This window comes from Aquarana catesbeiana, linkage group LG05 (genome assembly GCF_042186555.1).
Source record: "Aquarana catesbeiana isolate 2022-GZ linkage group LG05, ASM4218655v1, whole genome shotgun sequence".
NCBI classification, from domain to species: domain Eukaryota; kingdom Metazoa; phylum Chordata; class Amphibia; order Anura; family Ranidae; genus Aquarana; species Aquarana catesbeiana.
The window spans coordinates 34,077,650-34,104,598 of record NC_133328.1 but is presented as its reverse complement, the minus strand read 5'-3'; the positions used below and the strand labels follow the sequence as shown (position 1 = coordinate 34,104,598).

The 26,949-nt window shown below is 42.4% G+C and overlaps 1 protein-coding gene across 1 annotated transcript in view; it reads left to right on the top strand.

Annotated features, from left to right (window-relative positions):
• The window catches only part of LOC141144172 (probable acyl-CoA dehydrogenase 6), a 196,573-nt gene that overhangs the window by 133,177 nt on the left and 36,447 nt on the right, over nucleotides 1-26,949 (top strand). Inside the window, exons 6-7 of the mRNA XM_073629593.1 lie at nucleotides 9,013-9,180; nucleotides 25,722-25,895. Coding sequence (XP_073485694.1) covers nucleotides 9,013-9,180; nucleotides 25,722-25,895 — 342 coding nt within the window. The remainder of the gene's footprint in view (nucleotides 1-9,012; nucleotides 9,181-25,721; nucleotides 25,896-26,949) is intronic.

Genomic DNA, 26,949 nt, shown 5'->3' with positions numbered 1-26,949 from the left:
AATTTGAAAAAAATGACTGAAGGTCTGCTTTAAGCAGAGGCCCTAGAGAATAAAATGAGAGGCATATTTTTATGTCACACGATATTTGCGCAGCGGTTTTTGCAAACACACATTTTTGGGAAAAAATACACTTTAATGAATTTTAATACACAAAAACACAATATATTACCCAATTGTTTGGGACAATAAAAAAGTGGATGTTACGCCGACTACATGGATACCAGAGATGGAAAATGGAAGATGCGCCGCACCAGGTGAGATGGATTTGCCTGATAGACTCCACACATGAGTCCACCTTCGTAATATATGCAATTCAAGAAGAAATGGCTGCACACCCTGGCTGGCTCCGAGTCCTTTTTTAAAAATATCTGTAAATGTACCCAATAACCTTATGATTACGCACAGTATTTGTGTAAAACGCGTCAACCATTAGCAGCCTTCGGTGTCCTTTTTGTGTCACGTTTGGAGACATTTATTTAAAGGACTCAGGACCAGCCGTGGTATGCTGCCATTTCTTTTTGAACTGCATAGATACCAAACATGTCATGCTTTAAAATTATGTCCACCCGTGGAATGGTGCCAAATTACGGTCTCTAAAAATCTCCATCGGCAACGCTTTAAAAGCCTTTACAGGTTACCAGTTTAGAGTGTCACAGGAGGTCTGGCACTAAAATGATTGCTCTCACTCTGACGTTTGTTGTGATACCTCACGTGTGGTGCAAATGGCTTTTACATACATGCGAGACCTACGTGTGCTCTTGCATTTTTGCGTGAGTACAGGGGAACGAGGGCGCTTTAAATCTTTTTTTTTTTTTCACTATTTTATTTATTTTTTTTTTTTTTACTTTTTTTTTTTTTTTTAGCACTGTAACTTTCTTACTTTTCATTATCAACTTTATTGCTCTTACAAAGAATGAACAACATCCCTTGTAATAGCATGGGGTGTGAAAGGTCCTCTTTTTGGAGAGATCTTGGGTCTGTTAGATCCCAGATCTCTCCTCTGGCCTCCAATGCAGCCAATCAAATACAGATTGGTCTGATCTGTTGCTTTACTGGCCGTTAACAGGCAGGTAAACAAAGAACAGAAAAAGGGAAGGGGGTGACCGGAATATGGATGGAGGAGTGAGTTTGTGAGGAGCGAGCGTGCGAGCGTGTGAGCTCTCCTCTCCCCTCTCTATGGCTGCGTGTCCCCAGGAATAGCTAATTGTCTGGTTGTATTCCCAGCGCCGAATACCTGCTGCTTGGTCTGCTGTTTGGCCGGCGCCGGCGTCGGTCCTGTGCGCCCGCTGCTCTGGGATCCCAGCTGAGTGGAGTTGTCCCTCTCCAGAAGCCGTGACGGGACGCTGTCTCTCCCCCCCTCCTTCGGTCACCTTCGGTCATCATCGGGAGCCGTCGGAAGTATTCGGATCAGAGCGGCTCCCAGGATCCAAGCCGCGACCCGCTCTCGCAGGAACACGGGGGAAGGCACTCTCAACCTCCAACAGGAGCTGACGTCGGGGTGTCAGTAGAAGAGGTCCGCTGGGAGCAGGCAGAGTGAACGCCGAGCGTGGGCACCGGAGTGACTGGGGAATCCTAGACCCCTGAACTTTTGAAGCAGTGCTCGTCTTCCTGGGTGGTGAGTTGTATGAGGGGGGAAATGAAATGAAAATTAAACTGTGATATAAGGTGAAGGAATGTACAACTACTTGTGATAAGAAAATAACTTCATACCCTCACATTGGGAGGAAACCTAATAGGACCTGTTGGAGATTTTGAATACGGGACTTTAACATAATATACCATATAATACCATACTGGGAAGTGTATATGAGTATGCCATTAGTTGACGGGATATATGGACACTTGAATCTCTAAAGTACCTCCCTCCTTACCTGATTTCCCCTTGCTGGTTATTTGGTCTACCTATACACTGTTATAACACGACAAATAATTTAAATAGCAGTGAGTAGAGGGTTAAAATGTCGGCAAGAAGGAAGGGAGATGAGCACACCAACACGGAAATTATGGGGACTCAATCTCTACGCTCAGCGAAAGAGAAGGAAAAAGACAAGGGAGTGTCGTCAACGGTGGCGGGGGCAACGGCAACAGCGGTTGCAGCAACCGCAAAATTGGAAAGAATGGTTAATGCAATTGACCACACTCCAACGAAAGGGGGGCAGCAGGCACAGAGTAAGACAGCGACAGACAGGAAGAGCCAGGGACATCCGAATATTTTTACAAGTGGCATTACAACAAAGAACCCCCCAATTAAAGGAGCAGGGGGGAAAACTATAGAAACAGTTGGGGTCCAGACCCATATAACAGAAGGAGAGCCATCCCTTAAAGAAATCCTTTCAGCAATTAACGCTTGTAAACAATCCCTGGGTGAAATGTCAGATCAAATGAAAGATATCAAGGAAGAACTATCCCGTGTGTGCCATGATCTTAAGAAAATGGCAGAAAGAGTGACAGAAATGGAAGGAAGGATAAGTCTGATGGAGGATGACTTGAACCCAATGAAACAAGAGCTGAAGGCACAGAAAGAACAGATAAATAGACTCATGGAAAAATTTGACGAAATGGAAAACAGGCTTCGTAGGGACAACGTGAGGATAGTAGGGTTCCCTGAGAAGAGTGAGGGAGCAGATCCAATGGGATTCTTGGAAAAATGGTTGATCGAAACTTTTGGTAGAGAGACATTTTCACAGCAGTTCTCTATTGAAAGAGCGCATAGAGTTCCATTTAGGCCCCCCCTCAGGGAAGACCCCCAAGAGCCCTGTTATTGAAATTCCTGAACTACAAGGACAAGGTGACCCTTCTCCGAAGGGCCAGGGAGAGGGGGAACCTATCCTTTGAGGGTGCTAGGATATCAATGTATCCCGATTTTTCGCCCGAACTACAGAAGCGCAGAGCAGAATTCCTAGAAATCAAGCGTAGCCTTCAAATGTTTGATATTACATATGCTCTCCTCTATCCTGCTAGGCTCCGGGTAAATGCACTTGGTAGAAGTCAGATTTTTGAGTCCCCAGAGAGGGCGCGAGTATGGCTAGAGGGAAAGAAAGACCAGTTGTCGCCGAAATAAATAGGGGCTGAATTAGAGAGGATTTATATAGCTGGGGATTGAATGTAAAATAAAATTGATTTATCTAGTATAGAGGGGGGGGGGGGATTCACACAGATGGGTAGAAGAAGGAATAAGTTTGTATTTGAGTGAAGGGAGGGGGGGATGGGTGGGGGGTGGGAGGAGTGTGGGAGTGGGGAGAATAAGTTTGGTAATGGGGGAGGAGCATGAGACGGTCATTAAAAAAGCCTTCAAAAGGGACCGAGAATGGAGTGGAGGGGGGAGAGGGGGGGAAGGGGGGTGGAGAGAGGGGGGTAAAGGTTATAGAAGCAAGAAAACACAGAAAAGGATATGGTTGAATCACAGGATCGTAAGGAGACGTGTTTGTATATTAAATAGTATATTCCCTTACAGGGTAACACATGGCGCACAAGTAAATATAAAAATAGTTACAATAGTCACGTTAGGAGTGTGAAATATGAGTAAAATCCAAGGGTTTGAAGTTATTAAAGTAAAATACTTGAGTGAAGGGGAGAAACCCCTTTTATTAATAGAGTTGAGCACTTTAGTAGTTCAGGAACACAAGGAGTCACGTTAGGAGTGTGAAATATGAGTAAAATCCAAGGGTTTGAAGTTATTAAAGTAAAATACTTGAGTGAAGGGGAGAAACCCCTTTTATTAATAGAATTGAGCACTTTAGTAGTTCAGGAACACAAGGGGAATTGGCACTCGTTAGTAAAGGAGGGGTTTTTTTTTTTTTGTTTTTTCTTCTCTCTCTCTCCCGCCTATCATAGGGATGGCTGACCACAAACAATAATACCATGGTTCTGAATATTGGGTCATGGAACGTCCGGGGGTTGGGTTCCTCTGTAAAAAGAGCAGCAGTATTCGATGTTTTAGACACATTTAAAGTTGGAATAGCCTGTCTGCAAGAGACACACCTAATAAAAGATACTAAAAATAATATAAGGAATAGAAGATATCAACACCAGTTTCACTCCATGTATACATCCTATTCAAGGGGAGTATCGATTTTAATTGGCAGTAGGGTAGCGTTCGCTTGCAGACAGTGCAAAGTAGATGAAGAAGGGCGGTATGTGTATTTGCACTGTATAATAGAGAACCTAGAATGTGTACTGGCTAATATATACATCCCCCCCTCCTTTTAAATTAGACGCTATGCACAGCCTACTGGAATTTATAATAGATAAGCCTGAGCTACCTGTTATAGTGGTTGGGGACTTCAATGTAGTATTGGACAGGAAAGTAGATAGACTCCCCCTGGGGAAACAAAGTCATGGAAAACAGGAATACCGGATGAGACAATTTCTTCAAGAGGCAGGGCTGTCCGATATATGGAGAGCACGGAACCCGAGGGCTTTACAGTTCTCATGTTATTCGAGCTCCTGTGCTACACTATCGAGGATAGATCTGGTTTTAGGTAACGGGCTAGCATCACAAGTAATAAAAGAAGTAGTCTATCAACCTAGAGGAGTATCGGACCATTCCCTACTTACAATTTCGGTAAACCCAGGATATAAGAAAGCATGTAGATCTTGGAAGATGAATCCTGCCTGGCTGGAAGTAATAGAGGGTCAGGATGTGATAGTGGCTGAGTTGAAGGAATTCATAAGATTTAATGAGGGTACTACATCAATGGGGGTGATGTGGGATGCTCTGAAGGCATACTTGAGGGGTTCACTCATACAGAAGGTGTCAAAAATTAAAAAATCATCACGGGACTGGGAGGAACGGTTTAGGACGGAGCTAGCTGAAGCTGAAAGGGAATATACCGAAGAACCTTCCCCTGAAAAACAGAGAGTGTGGGAGAACAAACAACAAAGATATAAAGATATATTAATCAGGAAGGTAGAAAATAAAAGGTTGTTTCAGAAACAAGTTATGTATGGGGAAGGGGAAAAAGTAGGGAAGATACTGGCTCATATTGTTAAGAACAGTTCCCCCCCATCCATGGTCCCAGCTATTAGGACTTCGGGAGGTGAGATTTCATCTCAGATAGAGGTTATTACTGAGACGTTTAAAGAATATTATAAGGGATTATACAAATCCCGGGGGATCATGGGAGGGGAGGAAATGGATAATTTCTTCAATAATATCGACATCCCGACGTTGGAGGGGACAGATAGAGAGGAATTGGAGAGACCGATTACAATAGAGGAAATCAAAATGGCGGTAACAGAAATGGTTAATCATAAATCCCCCGGCCCCGATGGGCTCCCAGTCGAGATATATAAACAGTATGGGGAAGTATTACTTCAGGAACTTCTTAAGGTATTTAACTGGGCGAAGGAAAAAGGGAGTCTACCCACATCAATGACTGAAGCCACAATTATTGTACTTCACAAAGAGGGGAAAGACCCCCTGGAACCTGGGTCTTACAGGCCCATATCGTTACTCTGTACAGACGTTAAGATCTTAGCAAAAGTCTTAGCTGCCAGAATAAAGAAAGTAATCCATAAAATAGTTCATCCGGACCAGACGGGATTCATACCTCATAGAACAACCAGTATGAACATCAGGAGAGTCCTTTTGAACTTACAGATTCCCACAGAGAATATGGGCTCTAGGGCAGTTATGCTGTTAGATGTGGTAAAAGCATTTGACAGCATAGAATGGGAATACATATGAAGGGTATTAAATGAGTTTGGCTTTGGCCCTTCATTCATTAACTGGGTAAAAGTATTATATAATGAACCAAATGCGAAAGTAAGAATTAACAACGACTACTCGACTGGGTTTAAGCTGGAGAGAGGCTCAAGGCAGGGATGCCCTTTGTCCCCCATGATCTTTGCCTTGGCCATGGAGCCACTAGCCACAACAGTAAGACAAAACAGAATAATGGAAGGGTTCCGGAGGGAAGGTGGAGAAGAGCGGATCGCATTATATGCGGTTGATGTCCTCATATTTTTGGGTGATATAGAGGGATCCCGGAGACAAGTGATGGACATCTTCTCGAGGTTTGAAAAAATCTCGGGATTGTCCATAAATTGGGAAAAATCAGTGCTGTTACCATTGGACCCCGTTGGAGAGGGCGCCCCTTTAAATAGTGTCCAGATGGAAGTAGCAGAGACAACTAAATATTTGGGTATTAAAATAACGAAGGACCCAGAGAACTATTTAAATAACAACTTAGTCCCCTTGTTGATGAAATTTAAAAGCAAGATTGAAATATGGAAGGGCCTCCCATTATCAATAGCAGGGAGATGTAATCTGATCAAAATGCTGTGGCTCCCCCAATTACTGTATGTGATGAAAAATTCGCCAGTATGGATAAGTAGGAAATGGTTTAATAAAATAGATACAATATTTAGAGACCTTATATGGAAAGGGGGACCCTCTAGAATAAGTTTACAAACCCTACAACTCCCCTCACGGGAAGGGGGTTTGGCGGTACCGCACTTGCGAAGTTATTTTTTAGCTGCCCAATTGCAACACCTGGGGAGAAGCTCGGTTCTCGGGGGATTTGATAGTGGGGGATTGATGATTATGGGAGCCCCCCATAGGACAGTAATAGAGGTATTGGAGGCGGACTCTTTCATACATAGAACCCCCACGGTTAAATTAATAATAAGAGTCTGGAGCTCTATTAAAGCCATGAAGGGAATGGGTGGTTTGACTAAGTATACCCCCCTTTGGAACAATAAGAATTTACAAGAACTACAAGCAATTGAGAAAATAAAAGTGTGGGAAAAAAAGGAATAAATAAACTAGTTCAGTTATATAATCAGAATTCATTAAAATCATTCCTGTCACTGAAGGAGGAATTTAATATACCGGATTGGACATTATATAACTATATGCAAATCAAACATGCCCTAAATGCACAGTTTGGGGGGCAGGGACCATCCTGGAATAACTCCCCTATACTTCAAAAATTGGGTAACCAGGGAGGCCATAGCGAGTCTATAGCTGAAATCTACCCACATATATGTAAAAGCAGTATAGAGACCCCAGAAAAACTTAAAAGTAGAAGTAAATGGGAAAGGGACTTGGGAATATTTTCAGATGGACAGTGGAGGGAGATACTGGTGGGAGGACACCAGGTCTCGATCTCACCTGCCCAGAAGATCTCACATCTGATGTTACTTCACAGGGCATACTACACCCCTAAAAGGCTTTTTGAATTCGGTCGGAGGATAGATGCTAAATGCCCCAGATGCCAGGATGTGGGAGACTTGATGCATATGATGTGGAAATGTCCTAAACTATTCCGGTATTGGTCTGAGATATTAGAAACCCTAAATAAGATCTTTTCCCTAAAACTTAAAATGGATCCGAAATTATGTATTTTGGGAGTGGGTCAGAGTATAGGTAAAGGGAATATTAAAACTAAAATAGTTCAGAGACGCCTCTTCCAAGCAAGGAAGTTAATTGCACAGAGATGGCAGGCAAGAACCCCCCCTTTGAAGGATGAGTGGATTAAAACTGTAACCGAAACAATGTGGAAGGAAAAAGCAGTATACATAAAGAGAAGGAACCTGAAGGAATTTAAAAAACTTTGGAGACCCTGGTTGGTAGAAATGGGATACCCAATGTAAGGAAATGTGGATTGCAGAGACCTTACGATCATAGAAGTTCAACATAGGTAGAATGGTAGGGAGCTTGGGTAAATAAGTGGTATAGGAAGGGGTGGGGGGGAGGGTGGAGGGGGGGGTAAGGGAAAGGAAGGGAGGGGGGAGGGAAGGGAAGGGAAGAAAAGAGAAAGGAAAGATAGATATTAGAGAGGGGTGGAATTGATGGTACTTTTCCTTTTGTTTGCATCTGTTCTCTGCTTTAAACTCCTCTCTATAGTTCATGCTCCTGCTATGTATGATTTGTAAAAATAAGGTTTTATCTTTTAAAAGATTTGTTATTTGAGAAAGATGTGTATTTTGATGAACCTAATAAAGATGATTGAATTAAAAAAAAAAAAAAAAAAACAGAAAAAAAAAAGAAAAAAAAAGAAAAAGGGAAGTGATGAAATCCTTGTTGCTTCCTGTTTCTGACATCACACAGTGGGAGGAACATCATCAGTTCCTCTCACTGTGTGCCCAGAGCCAGATGTTGCAGGTCTCATCCTTACTGGGTTCTCCGATTGCACTGGAGAGCCCGGTAAAGGCGGTGGCAGCGGGAGGGGAAAGGGAACCCCTTCCTCCTTCTGTAAAAGTAATCCAGCAGCTTGTTAGCCACTCAGATTACTTCTGCTATAGCACACAAATCAAAATTTTTCCAGTTCAGCAGGGAATGAGTGAATTTCGATCAGTGTGTAGCATACCTCCCAACATTTTGAGATAGGAATGAGGGACACCTACTAACAAATGTATGTAGGCATAGGACACGCCCCCTGCCACACCCCCTTAAAGGAGAATTAACCAAAAAAAAAAGGTTAATTAAATCCACAAGGACTTTTTTTACCACTACTATTCCTTTATATTGGCTTTCAAAATGTACAAATGCAGCAATTTAGAAATTGGATGAAAGGTTTAGCACTGGGAAACACTTTTTGAAACATAAAAAGTGCATTTTATATACAACTATATAGATCAGACCAAAATGAGGGACAAATGAGGAGGAAAGAAGGACAGAGGGACATTGCTCCAAATCAGGGACAGTCCCTCCAAATCAGGGACAGTTGGGAGCTATGGTGTAGTGCCCCATGTTCGACAGAAGCCAATCATTAGAACAACTTCTGTTGAATAGACCTGCTGGAAAACCATTTTCGATCAGCGGCTGCAGCCAATCAACTGGAGCTCTGATGAGTGTATTCTGATAGCAAAGAGTGCTCTTTGTCAGAATCCATTATCCCAGTGGGGGGATTCCTGCATCCACCTAGCTTGTGTGTCTGTTTTTTCTTTTTCCCATTCAACCCACTGGTTGTATATCCAGCTTCAATGAGATTTGATAATTGATATGAACATCAGCCTATAGGGAGGCAAGATACCTTTATAACTGTTCCTTTCTCATATCTCCAGGTATTAAGACCACAGCAGTGAAAAAAGGCGATGATTACATTATTAACGGCAGCAAAATGTGGATAACAAATGGATGCCAAGCCGACTGGATGTGCCTCCTCACCAACACCAGCACTGGATCGTCACACAAAAATAAGTCACTTATTTGTCTGCCTATGAAGACACCTGGTAAGTTATTGACTTGAAGCCATCTACTTATTACTGCACTCCCACGGCGCAGCAGGCAGGACTCTGGAGCTCATCAAAGGACGCACTTTAGGTCCAATGTGCAAATTGCTCTTTTCTTGGAGCTGGGCATAAATTTAAAGCCCTATCACACTTATAATTATGCAGTAATGTAAATCTCAAATGTGCATTACTGCATGCCAGTGGTGTAACTAGAACCTTCAGGGCCCTGGTGTAAGAAAGCACAAAAGGTCCCCCTGGCCAGGGCCCTTCCCTCCAAGCCCAGTGGTGGAGCGCCAGGGCCCGGTTGCAAGTGCAACCTTTGTGACCCTGGTAGCTCCGCCACTGGTGTCAGTAGTTTTTAAATTTTTTTTTTACCTTTTTTTTTTTTTTGTATTTTTTTATTATTTTATGTATTTTTTACAGTTTTTTAGGCGCCTCGTTGTGGGTCTTTGATGAGATATCAGGGGTCTATACAGACCTCTGATGTTCCACCTTTGGCAGAAAAGGACATTGAGGACATGCCTCAGTTATAAATGAACAGAGTACATGGTACAGTGCCTGCTGTACCATGTACTTGTATAAGAAAGTCTCCTGTTCTCTTTGTATTGCTCCCCTTATGTGAAATCCCTGGTGTTCCTGCCAGTCCCTCTGCTTTCCTATTAAAAACTGTCAACACTAAGCAGGAGAACACACCGTGGTCAGTTCTCTAGCTATGCTGGGAACGCAGTGTACTCTCCTCCAATGATCAAGCATGTCCTGACATGCGCCCGCTGCACAGCCATTTACTGGGAAGCTCAGTGTGCTGCTGCTTGTCCTCCCCCGTGCTTTTATGCAGCTGAGAACAGAGGGAATGCGATCACTTTTAAAAAAGGGAAAAAAGGTATTTACATTTTTTTTGTATCTATACAAAAATGTTTTACCATTCAGTTCTCTTTTAAACTGAATGGGTTGTTTTACAAGGTGATCGTATACAATGACTTTAAGTGTGAGATCTAAGGCACTACTGCCTTGACTACTAGTCTCACAAGATTTGGAGTAAGATTTGGAGATGTCACTACTGTTTTACTCATTGTTCTTCTTGCTGGACATGACATGAAAAGAAAGCAAAGCCCTGCCTCTACCAAGATGGCCTCCTACACACAGCAACAAAACACAGCCCGGTAAATCAGTAAGGACTTGTTTACACTTCAAAACATGGCATTGAACACACTTTTTTAAAGCACTCTAAATACCAATCAAAGTCCCTGTCACAAAATCAAATGGTTACCTTACAGTCCTGTTCCCACACTGTGTTTGCTTTTCTTCACCTAAAAAATTATACCCCATGTCACTTTCTTGGTGCTACAGAGCATTTCCAAAGCCTCTTTATAAGTCTATCAAATCACTCGCTTACAGCATCAGAAGCTTTTGAGGGACTTTTATTCAGAGTTAGCTTTGCTTTGTTTTGGAGGTATTGCAGGCATGAGATATCCAAGGATGCACTGGGAAACCAACAAGCGAAGTGTCTGGTGCAGACGTCACATCTGGTGTGCAATGAGGAGCAGCAGGAAGGTGAGCGGGGTGTTAACCGGAGCAGGAGAAACTAGCAGATGTCACCCATGGTGCGCAGCATAGAAGTAATATAGCAGGAGGTGAGCGGGGACCAGAGAGAGAGAGAGGAGGATCAGAAAACCAGAGGATCAGCAGAGCTGGGGTTTACTACTGAGTGGGGCATCGGCAGAGCTGGGGGTGCCAATAAGCTGGGGATCTGCTGAACCAGGGCACTAATAAGCTGGGGATCTGCTGAACAAGGATACTAATGAACTGGGATTCTATTGGCCCCTTTAAAACAAATAGAAAATCAACAGACACAGGGCATTTGCCAAGCTTCATTAACCACTTCAGCCCCAGAAGATTTGGCTGTTCAATGACCAGGCCATTTTTGTGATACAGATAAAAAACTGAAAAAAGAGGGTGCACCGGCCTTGTGCATTATCCTTAAAAAAGTTTATTAAAAAGAACACGTAAAAACTACTACTCACAAGGGTAGATGAAAATCACGCTCAAATGATCTATGGCTAGTGGTGATCGATCCACTGATGGCAGTCTCCAGACCTATGGAGAAGATGTACAGACCGCTGCCAGCTGACGCGTTTCGAAGATAGTACCTTCTTCTTCAGAGCTCTGAAGAAGAAGGTATTACCTTCGAAACACGTGCCAGCAGCGGTCTGCACGTCTTCTCTATAGGTCTGGAGACTGCCATCAGTGGATCAATCACCACTAGCCATAGATCATTTGAGTGGGTATTTTTCATCTACCCTTGTGAGTAGTAGTTTTTACGTGTTCTTTTTAATAAACTTTTTTAAGGATAATGCACAAGGCCGGTGCTCCCTCTTTTTTCTGTTTTTTGTCTGATTGTTAGGATCTCCCTATCCTTGAGGGCAGCAAAGCTGAAAGCTACTGTCCATCCTGAACTTTGAACTGTTGGGTTTACACATTCATGCGCAAGAGTATTTGTGTTTTTTGTATTGGCCATTTTTGTGATACGGCACTGCGTCGCTTTAACTGACAATTGCGCAGTCGTGCGACGTTGTACCCAAACAAAATTGTCAGTTTTTTCCCACAAATAAAGCTTTCTTTTGGTGGTATTTGATCACCTCTGCGGTTTTTATTGCACTATAAACAAAAGAAGAGGGACAATTTTGAAAAAACACAATACCTTTTACTTTTTGCTATAATATATAATATATATCCCAATTTTTTTTTTCAAAAAAATGTTTTTCCTCAGTTTAGGCCAATATGTATTCTTCTACATATTTTTGGTAAAAAAAAAATCGCAATAAGCGTATATTGATTGGTTTGCGGAAAAGTTATAGCATCTAAAAAATAGGGGATATATTTATGGCATTTTTATTATTATTATTATTATTTTACTAGTAATGGTGGCAATCTGCAATTTTTATCGGGACTGTGATATTGCGGCGAGCGAATTGGACACTTTTGACACATTTTTGGGACCATTGACAATTATACAGCGATCAATGCTATAAAAATGCTCTGATTACTTTATAAATGGCACTGGCAGGGAAGGGGTTAACAGGGGATGATCAGGGTGTTAAATGTGTTCCCTCGTGTGGTTTCTAACTGTGGGTGGATGGGACTGACTAGAGGAGGAGACAGATCGCTGTTCCTGATTACTAGGAACAGAAACAGAGATGCCCCAAGGGGATATTACGGGCAGGGAACCACCAAAGGATCAATAGATTATGAATACAAATAAAGAAAAAAAAATGTATAAAAATAGAAATTTTATTCAATGTACAAAAAAATATATACTAACATCTAAAAACATATATAGAATAGGAACAATGGTGTCGAAATACAACTAAGTGCTGCAGCAATTGATTACTAGGAAGAGATGATCTGTCTAACTGTGTTCCCTGGGTGTGTTCTAACTGTGGGGGGGGGTGGGACTGACTAGGGGAGGAGAGAGATCGGTGTTCATACTTAGTATGAACACACAATCTCTCTCCTCTCCCCTGAGAGAACTGGGATTTGTGTGTTTAAACACACAGATCCTGGTTCTCGCTCTGTCACGAGCGATTGCGGGTGCCCGGCGGTCATCACGCCCGCCAGGCACTCGCATCAGCTTCGGGCTCGCGGGCGCACCACCTCCTACAGAGTCTTAAAGGGCCGACGTACAGCTACAACGGCTCGCCCAGGGGAGCCATTCTGCCGCAGTATAACTGCGGCGGCCGGTCGGGAACCAGTTAAAGCTTCAAAAAAGCATAACAGAAGCATCAAAAAGGCATGTTGAATCGGTAGGTGTTTTAATGTGTTTTAAAGTCAAAGCAAGTGAAAAAGAGCCCCAATAGGAAAAGAACAGCAGCAAGGAGACCACAGGCAATTCTGGTGACTAGCCAGTATCAGTCGCCAGTATCTTTCAGAGATCGGTTCCTCTTTAAGTGCTTTCTTTGCAGGGATGTCTTTTTTAAATAGTGACAGATAGAGCCAAGGCACACAAATGCATTATACATGTGTTTTTGTGCATTCATTTCAGTGGGCCTGCTTAATGCATGTTAATGCACCAAAATGCTATATGCCCTATTTTCTTTAAAGAACTCACCATTCTCCAATGCAGAGCTGTGAACTAGGCGCATAGTAATGATTGTACTTGAAATGTGTTTCCATGCAGTACAACACAGAGTGTGAATAGGCTCTAAATGTGCATTGATCGAGCACTAAAGTAATTTCTGCCCTCTTCAGCTGAAGTTTCATAGAAGATTCACTGGCTGTTTAGAAATGTGAGATGGAGAAGCTGAAGTGAGCAATTTCACACTGCCAAGAAGTGACGATTATTCATGAAAGCTCTCGTATTCTAGTGTATCGCGTGTAGCAGGCAGAGGACTGACAGAGTTGCTGGTTCAGAATATTCAAGTTGTTCTTTATGCTTAAAGGGTAACTCCACTTCTGTGGAGAAAAAAAATAGCATATAAAGTATAGAATTGCGATTAAATTTTATTGGAATTGAATATTATTAAAGTGGTTGTAAACCCTTACAGACCACTTTGACCTACGGGTAAGCCTAGATTAAGGCTTACCTGTAGATCCAAGAAATATCTCCTAAACCTACACAGTTTAGGAGGTATTTGCAAAAAGACAGGCACTGCTGTCTACGCGTGCGCCATAGACAGCGGCGCGCAGGCGCACTGAGCATGCAGCTGCCAACGGCGATATGCCATTAGTGGCGGCTCCGGCCAATCACAGTGCCGGAGCCTCAATACTCGGAAAGAAGATGGACGCTCCGTAGCAGAGGGGACAGCGGTGACATCACAGGCATCAAAAATTAAATTTTTGGTAAGATACCCCCACAGGGAAATCGCATCTAAAGGGATGCAGACCCTGCAATTGTCCTTATAATAGTCCTGCAGGTGCAGCAGCTGATTGATAATTATGAAACCACTCCCTTTAGACTCACTTTTGCACATGGACACAGACAAACACACAGGGATTTCTTCAGAATAACGAAAGGTAGAATCTGCATCAAAGTTTGCATCAATCCTTGTAATGTACATGGATCACCCAGAGGGGAATGTTTTTTCTCAACAAAAGTGAAGTTACACATTGTTTATTGCCATCAGAAATTCTTTGCTTCTACCGTGTCTGTATCTCCCATGGGAATGATTTAATGGGGGTGGCTCGGAGACAGTTGTTAGGTGGGTGTGGGATAGGCTTCCCTGAATAAGTAAGTTTTCAGGGATCCCCTAAAGGTGGACAGGGTAGGGGCTGATCGGACATACAGAGGCAGGGAGTTCCAGAGGATGAGATAGGCTCTGGAGAAGTCCTGAAGGCGAGCATGGGTGGAGGTAACAAGGGAGCTAGAGTAGGAAGTCCTGGAAGGAGCAGAGAGGATGATTTGGGCGATATCTGCAGATGAGGTTGGTGATATAGCTGGGGGCGATGTTGTGGATGGCCTTGTATGTTGTGGTTAGTATTTAGAATTTTATACGGTGGGGTAGGGGAAGCCAGTGAAGGGATTGGCAGAGAGGAGCAGCAGTCACGGATTGGTTATTGAGGTGTATTAGTCTAGCAGCAACATTCATAATAGACTGAAGGGAGGATAGCCTGCGTAAGGGTAGGCCATTAAAGAGAGAGTTGCCATAGTGAAGGTGGGAAATAATCAAGGAGTGAATAAGTTGTTTTGTAGTGTCATTAGTCATGGTCGACTTCTGGAGATGTTGCAGAGGTTAAGGCGGCAGGATTTAGCCAGTGATTGGATGTGGGAGCTGAAGGAGAGGTCAAAGTCAAGGATTACACCCAGGACCCTGGCATGTGTGGAGGGACCAATGGTTGTGCTGTTGATCCTAATGGCAATGTCATGGGGGGGACAAGGAAAGGAGGAAATATAACAAGCTCAGTTTTAGAAAGATTGAGTTTGAGAAAGTGGTGTGACATCCATATCAATATGCCATTCAGTAAGTTTGAGATCCATGAGGAGATCGAGGAGGTGAGTTGAGGAGTGGAGAGATAGATCTGGGTGTCATGGGCGTAGAGGAGGTACTGGAAGCCATGAGAGGTTATCAACTTGCCCAGGGAAGAGGTATAAAGCGAGAATAGGAGGGGCCCAAGGACGGAGCCTTGGGGTACCCCAACAGAAAGAAGAAGAGGAGCGGAGGAGATGGAGTTGTAAGTGACACTGAAAGTGCACTGACATAGGTAGGAGGAGAACCAGGATAAAGCAGAATCATGAAGGCCAAGGGAGTGTAGTTTACTGAGGAGGAGCAGGTGGTCAACTATGTCGAAGGCAGCAGAGAGGTCTAAGAGTATGAGTATGGAGTAACGGCCATTGGTTTTAGGTCATTGGTGAGTTTTAGTAGGGCAGTTTCTGTGGAATTCTGTGGATGAAAGCCGGACTGTAGGGGGTCGAGAAGGATGTTGTCCGTGACTGTAGCGACTCATTCGGTCACGGACAAGGCGTTCGATGAGCAGGGAGATGGGTCTTAAGTTATTAAAACGGGTGGGGTCTAGTGAGGGTTTTTTAAGTATAGGGGTAACCAGTGCATGTTTGAGCGTGGAAGGAAAGGTGCTGGAGGATAGGGAGAGGTTGAAGATGTGGGTTAGGGAGTTTAGGATAGAGCGGGAAGGGGGTCGCAGTAATTGTGAGGGGACAGGGTCTAGGGGACAGGTGGTGAGGTGGGCCATGGAGAGGAGTTTATCAACTTCATCGGTGGTAACTGGGCAGTAGGAGGACAGTATTGAGTGTGGTGTTGGACCTGATGGGTTGGATAAAGGAGGAAGTTGAATGCTGGATATCTCCTTGCTAATTGTGTCGATTTTGCTTTTGAAATGGTTGGCAATCTGTTGAGCGGTAAGCAAGTTGGTGGGAGGGGGCAGTGGGGGGGTGTGAAGTAAGGAATTAAGGGTAGAAAAGAGTTGACTAGGTTTGAATGAGAGGGTTTTGATGAGAGTGTTGTAGTAGGTTTGTTTAGCAGTGTGGGGGCAGGAGTTGTATTTGAGAAGGGCAGATTTGTAAAGGGTAAAGTCTTGCCAGGGATTTAGATTTATGCCATGCTCACTCAAGAGCACAGCTGCATCTCTTGAGACTTCTGGTGTCGTCTGTTTGCCAGGGTTGTGGCAGATGGGGCCTGGTTCTGCATGTAGAAAGAGGAGCAAGTACGTTTACGGAGGATGACAGCGTGTTGTTGTAGATGGAAGTGGTTAGGTTTGGGCAAGACAGGGGTGTGATTTTGTCGTAAAGGCCATCAGTAGCAGAATGAAGAAGGGAAGGGTTGAGGTTGCGAAGGTTTCTGCGGGTAGTGGTTTGTGGGTTGGCAGCATGGGAGACAGGAGACAAGGAGAGTGCGAAACAGATAAGGTTGTGATCAGAGAGAGGAAAGGGGGTGTTAGAGAGGTTGCAGGGAGTACAGCGATGGGAGAAAGGTTCTTCATGGATACACCCACAGCAGAATTTAGATGCACATCTTGACACTTTTTGGGTTCCTTTCAACTTTTATATTTCTATATATATATTACATTTTTGCTTAGTTATTTTTTATGTTTTAGCGCTGTACTATTGTTTATCATGTTTATTTGCTAGGATTTGGTATTTTGGCCTTAAATGTTCAGATGCTTAGTTGGGAGGACTGGTTTTGCGCTGATTGTCTTTCCAATATATTATCTACTTATTAAAAACCTGAATAGATAACCCAAAAGCAGTAGCGGCTGGTGGTTTATTTTTGCAAACAAAACCCCCCAGTCTGCTGGCTGGTGGTTTATTTTTGCAAACAACCACCCCCCCGTCTGCCAGTTGGTCCAGCACTTACACCATCTAGGCAGCGGGCATCAGACAGCAGGCATAGGGCATAGGACATCGGGCAGCAGGCATCTGCTCCTGTGTCCCTTTCCTCCATCACGGCGGCTGTGCGTTTCCTCCCCTCCTCCTAGGCTCCAATAGAATCGCCTGTCCTTTCAGCCAATCACGTGACAGGTCTCAGACCTGCTTCCTGATTGGATGGGAGGAGGATCAGTGTTAGAATAGCGAATATTCATTCGCTATTCTAACACACCTGGGTGGACTGTGAGCACATTCTCTGCGCCCCGAGTCCACCCTATTTTGAAGCCTATTAGAGCCTATGGCTCTAATCAGTGCTTCAAAAAAAACACCCTTGCCATTGTAGGTCATGTGCCCGGCATCCTGGAAGGGGCCGGATGCATGGATAGGGGGGGCGGCCATGATGGATAAGGGAGGCGGCGCCCCTGCGCCCTTAATGTATAGGCCGCCACTGCCCAAAAGAAAAAAAAAATGACTGATATAGACTTTTTACAGGTATCTATGTAGGACACAAATTTTTATAAAAGTAAAAATAATTTATTGATAAAGAAATAAACGCTGATGAATCTTGATAATAAATTGAGAGTCTGCGCTTAGGATATTAGAAGGGCTGCTGCCTCCCCTTAATTAATTCCTAATTAGGAGTTAATTGGATGTATTAGAAAAGGAAAAATGGGGAAGTTGGCGCTGCCCTATTAATCAATAGAAATTTACCAAACCTTATAAAATTATAAAATTGTGTGTAAAACAAAAAAGGTACTTTTATAGGTAACTAAACCCCTTCATTGGTGCCAAAATGTATAAATATATAAAAAATGTTTCTTTAAAGTGAACGTGCTGATCCTCTGTGTTTCTTAAATACTTATCACGGTGTGTGGGTTTGGTTTAAATTTGCTTCACCTCTGTTACAACATATCAACTTTGTTAAAAATTGTCATTCAGTAGCCTCCTATAGTATTAGTGTCACAAAATTAGGGGCTAACAGTAACCATGTGAGGGTCTCCTTATATCCCTTTTAAATACGGTACCAAAAGTGCACTGTGCATAAAGTGAAACAAAGGTGCATTGAACTATAAATACTAAAATACATATAAACTAAATTCATATAAACAAATCCATAAAGACATAAGTCCAGACCATTAGTATTCTTATAAAAAGTACATCTGTGGGAAATGAAAGTCCCTGAAATAAACCCAAACAGGGTAAAAAAAGTCTTAATATTAGAAGAAAGGATGTTTAGGAACGTCAGGATCGGTTAGCATGCATTCACAGCTGTCCAAGGGGTGGTAATAGGTGACTCCTGTGCGTATAGAAACTGGTGACTCCAAGTGCCCCCCCCCGTGCTCCCCCACTCACCAGAAACCGTCACCCTCAAAGGGGTATTAGGCAAGAGAGTGGGTGCCTCAGGATGACTGCCTCTGTTGGATGTCCCTCTACCGCTCTGCTCATTTATGGGTTCCTTCTTATGTGCTGGTAGTGAGGATCCCCTTCTCCGAGTCTGGATGTTTCCACTATTTTCCACCTCCGTGCTGTTAAATCCTGTGGAATGAGGACATCCCCTATGGTGATGGGTACTATTCTGGGACACAGATGATGGTGTGGTTGCTCCTCTGTAATCCCCTGGCTCTTCTCCGCTGTAGACGGTGCAGATGGTGGGATGAATCTTGGATCCTAAAATACCACGGAGTGATAAGAAATACTTGCATGTAAGAAAAGATAACCAGTTTTTTGTTGTTCAGAAAATGGGTAAAGGTCATGGCCAGTGGCAGAGCGCCCCTCCACTTCTTCTCAAAGCGTTTTATGGATTATAGCAACTTCCCCAGGAAGTATCACAATATCCGCAGTAAACAAAACGTTTTTTAGAAATATGAATATTTTCAAAAGTCTAAATTAAAATTCTTAAATTTTTATTTAACATTTTTAATTGTTTATTTTTTATCTTTTTTACATGTAAAATGTACATTTTTAAATTAAATTCTTAAATTAAACTTAAAAGTTAAAATTCTTAAAAATATTCTTCAAAGAATTATCTTAACATTTAAAAAATAGACTTAAATTATGATATTTGTATCATCATGAAAAGCATGTATTTGCCCTTTTCAGCTTTACGTTGAGATTGATTTCTTATATTCAGAACCAGGGGTTCACCCTAAGTTCACCCTAAAGTTCAATTCCAGGTTGGGTAGAACGCCTTTTTCCTAAAATGGCCACTTCTCGGCATCATTCTCTTATGGGTCCAGGGCTGCTTGATGACACACTCCTAAAGGGCATGTCCTTCACACCCCAGGCTAACAGGAAGTGGGTTGAAAAATGCTGGGAATCAATTATCCTGGAATAGGAGGACCAAGAGTGCAGCACTGAAGTGTGCTCAGGTTAACCTCCCTGGCGGTATGATTATTTCGGATTTTAGGTGCTGAAAGCGGTACAATTATTTTGCATGGAAATTTGGCGTTTTATATTGTAGGTCTGTAATTCTTAACAATAACACACTTAAATCTGTCCAAACAAGAGTCTAGTAGACATCCCGGGTATGATAAAGTTTGAAACACAAAAACATAAATTATAATATAATAAAAATAAATAAATAATTTAAAAAAATAAAAATAAATAGTAATAAAATTAATTTCCACACGATTCACTATCGCTCAATTCTGCAAGTGTTCTAATTTACTATCGGTGTTTTCTAGCTGGTCTAAAGCCATTTTTGACATAAAGGGACACTTTTTGGTTGCTATGGACAATCTCCAGTTTCCAGGCAGAAAGACTAGTATATGCAATATAAAACTGCATGCAGGGCATTGGACAAAGCACTGGGGACAAAAGGGATGTGAAATCATTTCATACAGCACTGTAATCTGTAAGATTACAGTACTGTATGTGTTATGATTTTACACTTTTTTTGAATTTGCCGCCAGGCTCCGCCCCCGTGCGTCGCTCCGCTCGCAGGGAACGGAGCCTGGCACGGAGAGGCTTCGGAGGAGGACGGAGGCCGCAGACACAGCGGGGGACATCGCAGGATCCCGGGGACAAGGTAAGTAAGGAGGCACCAGGATCCTGCGATGTAATCCCGAGTGTGGCTCGGGGTTACCGCTAATGGTCCTGAATTTTAACCCCGAGCCACACTCGGGAAAACCGCCAGGGAGGCTACAGGAGTTGTAAAGGCGGAATGTTTTTTATCTTAATGCATTCTATGCATTAAGATACAAACCTTCTGTGTGTAGCTGCCTCTCCAGCACCCCCCAATTACCTACCTGAGCTGCTCCTCTCTCCAGCGATATCCACGATCCCCTCAGCCATCCAGTACACCCCTCCTTGTTGGCAGAGACAGAGCAGCGGCGCCATTGGCTCCCACAGCTGTCAATCAAAGTCAGTCAGCTAATCAGGGAAGAGAGGGGGCGGGGCCTGGTCGGGGCTCTGTGTCTGAATGGATACACGGAGCTCTGACTCGGCTTAAGTGCCCCCTGTAGCAAGCTGCTGGCTGAGGGGCACTCAAAGGAGGAAGGGACTAGGAGCAGAAAAGAGGGACCCAAAAAGAGGAGGATCGGGGCTGCTCTGTGCAAAACCAATTGCCCAGAGGAGGTAAATATAACATGTTTGTTATTTACAAAAAAAACAAACAAGCCTTTACAATCATTTTAAGTACTGCTTGTAGAGGTTTTTTTTTTTTTTTTTTAAGTAGGATAGGTGGGGGTGTTGTTGTGATGTTGGATTTTATGTATGATGGTTCCATCTACTGTATGACCTCTGACATGGGCTAGTAGGAGGGAGTGGTACAGCTTATGATTCTATTCTTATTCTGGGCATAAATCCATATAACGTAGCAGAGGGGGATGGCCCAGCCTCAAAATTTGTGATGGATTCCAGCTAGGGTTGCCACCTTTTCTTCAAGCCAAACCCGAACACTTTAGCGGCACAGGACACCTTTTTTTTAAAGGGGGAACACTGTGTACTGTGGTATAAAATGGAACTCTGATGTAGGGGGCTTTCTGCTCACCAAAGCCCCCACTTACATCAGAATTCCCAGCATTCCCCCTTAAATTAGGGTTCCCAAAGCTCCCCCTTACATCAGAGTCTACAGAGCACCCCTTACATTTGAGTCCCCCTTACCTTGGTGTACTTACTTGCTCAGGGGCAGGACAGAGAAGGGAGAAAGGGGGCCTATGCACATGGTGGTTGTGATACTTGGTTAACCACTTCAATACCAGGCACTTAGACACCTTCCCTCCCAGGCCAATTTTCAGCTTTCAGCGCTGTCGCAATTTGAATGACAATTGCGCGGTCATGCTACACTGTACTCAAACAATTTTTTTATAATTTTTTTCCCACAAATAGAGCTTTCTTTTGGTGGTATTTGATCGCCTCTGCGGTTTTTATTTTTTGCGCAACAAATAAAAAAAGAGAAAATTTTGAAAAAAAACACATTTTTCTTTGTTTCTGTTAAAATTTTTTGGAAATAAGTACGTTTTCTTCTTCAATGACAGGCACTGATATGGCTGCACTGAAGGGCACTGATACAGCGGCACTGATGGGCACCGATGAGGTGGCACCAATGAGATGGTACTGACGGGCACTTTTGATGGGTACTGATAGGCGGCACTGATAGGTGGCACTGGTATGCGGCACCGATGGGCACTCATAGGTGGCACCGATGGGCACTCATAGGCAGCACTGATGGGCATTTGGTAGGTGGCATTGATGGGTACTTATGGGTGGCACAGATGGATACTTATGGATGGCACTGATAGGTGGCAAGGATGGGCACTGATGGGCACTGACAGGTGGCACTGATGGACACTGATGGGTGGCACTGATGACACTGATGGCACTGATGCCCCTAAGGTTGGCATTGCTGGGCATCAGTGCTATATAATGGTGCCAATCAGTGCCCACGGCTGATCACGTCAGACTGACACACCGCTCCACTGATCGCTGCGATTCGCCCCCCACACACCCCCCCCCCCGTGGGCGCGCGGCGGCATGTTATCCTGCTGGATGTCATATGACGCCCAGTCAGGATAACTGAACCACCGCCTGGTCGTCATCTGATATGGGCAGGGCGGGAAGTGGTTAATGGGGAGCATAGGTGTGTGCAACCTGGGCAACAGGGGGAATCTGCGCTGCACTGGGTGAATAGGGTGTGCCCAGGCATGCCCAAGTTGGGGGGACAGTCTGAAACCTGGACACATGATTCAAAATCCGAACTGTCCGGGTGAATCCTGGACAGGTGGCAACCCTAATTCCAGCCAGAGCCTGACATACAAGTACAACAGGGGAAAGTGCTATTTGACTATATTTATCCATTTCAATAGCTTCTTGTTTTACATATTCTGCTCCTCCATTAGACTCAACTTCTGTAGTGACATGAATCAGTTCCTTCACATTTTCTCATTATTGTAGCATTTGATACACTTTCCTGTAACAAAAAAAAAAAAAAAAAAAAAATTTTATAAGCTAGTCTACCATGGGAAATTTCATTGTTCCACAGATTAGTCACTCTTGTTGTGAAGACTCGTACTTATTATAAAACCATACGGACCATATTGATGATAAAACCATATTTTCTCCAGACTATTTTTGTCTTAAGGCCAAGTGCGGGAACCAGGCTGGATGGGCAGTAGACACAATGCAGACTTGTCTATCGATGATGTCACTGACTTTTGTGTGTGAAGTGCATTTCTTGAATCGGTGACCTTGCTCAAAGTAAAAGTTTACTGCCAGAGGGGAAGCTCTTATTGTCTCATTTTATTCTTATTCTATCCACTGAGTTTGGCCATAGCAACATTCAAAGAAAGTGTATTCTGTAAAGCTGATGATTCACTTTAAGTAAGTAGACAATGTATTGTCCTACCTGCCCCAAGGTATATGACTAATTGTCTAAGGTAATTTAAGTTCACTTCACTGTAGAAACATAGAAAAGTGACTGCAGAAAAAGACCAAGTGGTCCATTGAGACTGACCTTTTTTTTAATTTATACATGTTTTAGGGTTTTTTGTTTTTTTTGTTAACTTTTTTGTCTGAGTATAAATCTACTCGCATCTTCTAGCTGTAACTGTGCTATACAGATTACATACAATTCTACTTATTAGTGATAGATTACATAGTTACATAGTTAGTAAGGTTGAATAAAGACACCAGTCCATCTAGTTCAACCTGAGTGAGTGTGGGTGTGTGTCTACAATTGTGTCTCATTAAGATGCTCCTCTATTATATATTATTTATTTAAGGTACCCATATAGCGCTGCCAATTTACGCAGTGCTCCACACATACATCGCACACCCACATCAGTCCCTACCCTCAAGGATCCCACAATCCAAGGCCCCCAACTCACATTCCTATACTAGGGCCAATTTTGGACAGAAGCCAATTAACCTACCAGCATGTCTTTGCAGTGATCAGTTAAAAAACAGGGCACATTACAGATTTTTTTTTTCCATGATCTGAATAGTGGCAAGCGTTTGTGTTCAATCAGACATTTTATAGATGACGATTGCCTCAGAACTTTGCAAATTCTCCGAGGATCTGTTTGCAAATATTCAGGTGAATCAAACACTTGTGAATTATATGTTGCTCTGATTCGATCATCACATGTAAATATAGGCAAAGCGCAACCTATTTCTGTGAACAGACACTTGTTTCAGCCATAATCACACGGAAAAGTTTGCAAAACCGGGAGCTGTGTGAGGCCAGTGCTCCTCAACGTATCACTGCTTACAGAGGGGGGGGTTGTGCAAACGCACCGTGTGCTTGCCAATGATCTTAAAGAATGAGTAGGCACAGACAAAAAAAATATTCTGCCCAAGTGATCAGCTAATTTGAATATAAGTGTCCATTTAATATTCATAAACTGAGATAACATTTTTTTTAGAAATTATACTTTTAGAAAGCTAAAAAGATCTGCATTTAAACCTATAGGAATGTTTTTGTTTTGACCTACTTTTCATTTTGATGCACGTTCTTAGCTTCATACACTTTTTAGTTATTTACATGCTTCAGGCCTCAAACACTTTTCATTTTGTTGCGTTTTACTTCAGTTCCTCCTTCTGGCCTTACCCTGTTTTCATTTTATTGCATCCTATTAGTTTCATAAACTTTTCACTTTATGCTTCCTCTGGGCCTTGTCCGCTTTTAATTTTGTTTTGTCTTGTTGGCTTCATCCACTTTTCACTTTGTTGCGTTTTTTGTCATCATCCTTGTTTAACTTTGCTGCGTCCTCTTGACTTCATCCACTTTTCACTTTGCTGCGTCCTCTTGGCTTCATCCACTTTTCACTTTACTGTGCCCTCTTGGCTTCGTGCACTTTTTTTTTTTGCTGTGTCCTCTTTGCTTCATCCACTTTTCACTTTGTTGTGTTTTTTATTATCATCCTTGTTTCACTTTGCTGCATCCTCTTGGCTTCATCCACTTTTCACTTCACTGTGTCCTCTTGGCTTTGTGCAATTTTTTTTTTTTTTTTCGCTGTGTCCTCTTGGCTTTATCCACTTTTCACTTTGTTGCATCCCTCTAGCTTCATCCACTTTTCACTCTGTTGCGTTTTTTTTATCATTATCCTTGTTTCACTTTGCTGCGTCCTCTTGGTTTCATCCACTTTTCACTTTACTGTGTCCTCTTGGCTTCGTGCACTTTTTTTTTTTTTTTTGCTGTGTCCTCTTGGCTTCATCCACTTTTCACTTTGTTGCTTCCTCCTGGCCTAATACATGTCCTACTTTGTTGTGTCATCTGGGCCTTGTCCACTTTTCATTTTGCTCTGTTGGTTTCATTCATTTTTCACTTTGCTGCGTCCTCTTGGCTTCATGCACTTTTCACTGTATTGGATCCTCTTGGCTTCATGCTCTTTAAATGTTGTTGCCTCAGCATGCCTTTATCCACTGTTTATTATTATTACTTGTAATTCTGCTTTATAATAAGCTACTATCACCCTCACCACATTAGCTGTTATTTATTTCAAAACAGGCTGGAAGTAGGCGTATAACGACTGCTAAAATGGGACAAACGGCAGAGAACTGAAAAATCCTTTTTTTTTTTTTTTTTTGGACAATGATGCTATCAGCTGATCTGAAAAATCCTATTTTTATTTACTTGGAGTTTGTAGCCTCATGGTTCAACTAAGGCTTAATGTACACAGGACATTTTGAAACATCTCCTGAACGATTTAACTTGACAGATAATCACGACATTTAAAAACGTCAGTTTTGCTGCGTTTAAATGTCGCGTTTAGCCACGTTTGCTTTTAGAAGAGTTTTTTTTTTTTTAAATAGTCAAAAATGCATCTCCATTAAAAGTGAAACGCGGCTAAACACGAGTTACCGCGTTTACGAGTGTTTACAAGCTGTCACAGGCATTTGGTGTTTCAAATGCCCCTGAATGCATTTATTTGCTTTCCAAAAAATGCTTCTAAACTCAACTGCCTAGAAATGACTGTAAATGACCCCTGTGTACATGTTCTGATAAAGATAACAGAGGAGAGTTCAGGGGCAGCTGAAAAAAATGCCCAACTGCTCCTAAACGTCCGTTTACATGAAGCCTAAAGGTCAGGCAGAGCTCAGGCATGCTTGAGTCTTTATAAAAAAGAACATGTAATCTGGGGACATGTAGTCACACTTTTTAGAGTCTAAAAATCATATTGCTAGAGCCAAGGACTAGGTGCATTGTTGATTATAATAGTTTGAATTTGTTTTATTTTCCTGGCATTCTTCTTTAATCCATATTGCTTGTATTTTTTTTTTTTATTAGGTGTCCAAGTCACCAAGAAAATTGACAAAATGGGAATGAAGTCATCAGACACGGCTCAGATATTCTTTGAAGATGTCCGAGTACCCAGTAAAAATTTGATAGGGGAGGAAGGAATGGGGTTCATCTATCAGATGTTACAGTTTCAAGAGGAACGAATGTGGGGAGTCGCAAATGGTAGGTCTCTGGTTCTTTACAATAAGTCTACAGTGCTTTTTTTCCCGTGGAAATGTACTGTATAAGCATTTGGTATGGTAGACTAAAATGGCTTACAATCCTTTTTTATTAAAGTTTCAAAAGTTTTTATTTATCTACTTTTTACTATTTCTATAAAGTAATATAATTATACAAACACCGTGTTCAGACTTCGGATATTCAAATATTTTCATGTTCTTAAAACAATCCCTCATTCATACTCAAAGTTCACAGTAGCAGCACTGGAGGCAATCATACCTGGTCTAAGCACTCTGCTCTCCCCTCTTTCTGTAAATCCGCCTAGAAATGAGACATAGACATAGAAATTAGAAGGTAATTAGAAAATCAGTGAATGTGGTGATGCAAAATAAGTGCCACCTTTAAATTACTCTAATACCCCCTATTTCAGAGCTAAATACCTTGGGGCAAATGATGTTGAATTTGTATGGTGAGTGCTGTATATAACTTTTCCTTTAAATCTCAATACATAATAAAGAAATTAATGTTAAAAAAATACATAAATAAATTCATAAACTTAGAGTATATATAAAATTCCCACCAACATTAAGGTATACCATATGGCATGTGAAAAAAAAAAAAACTTATCTATGCATAAACTGACAAGCCTAAGATACAATAACATTTTCCAGTTTACACAAATGTTATTTATCCAAAGTGCAACGTGCTTATGAAACTTAACATTCAATCCATAAATCAATTCATAAGTCCATAAAAAATAACATAAGGGGATAATATCATTCCTTTCCCTCCAAACTTTCCACAAGGTCCCTCCTTCTGAATTATTTTGTTTGTGCAACACAGTTTATTTAAAATCTCTTTAAAACTCTTTAAAACTCCATCCAATACTTTATAATATAATATAATAATAAACTGTGTTGCACAATCATTGTGTTATCTTCCTTTCTGGGGCTTGATGTTTACCCACTTCCGAATATACCCGTGGTCTGGCGAAGGTCATGAGGAGTAGCTAAGGAAGGAAAAGTTGGTGATTCGGTCTTTGTGGGCCATAATAACA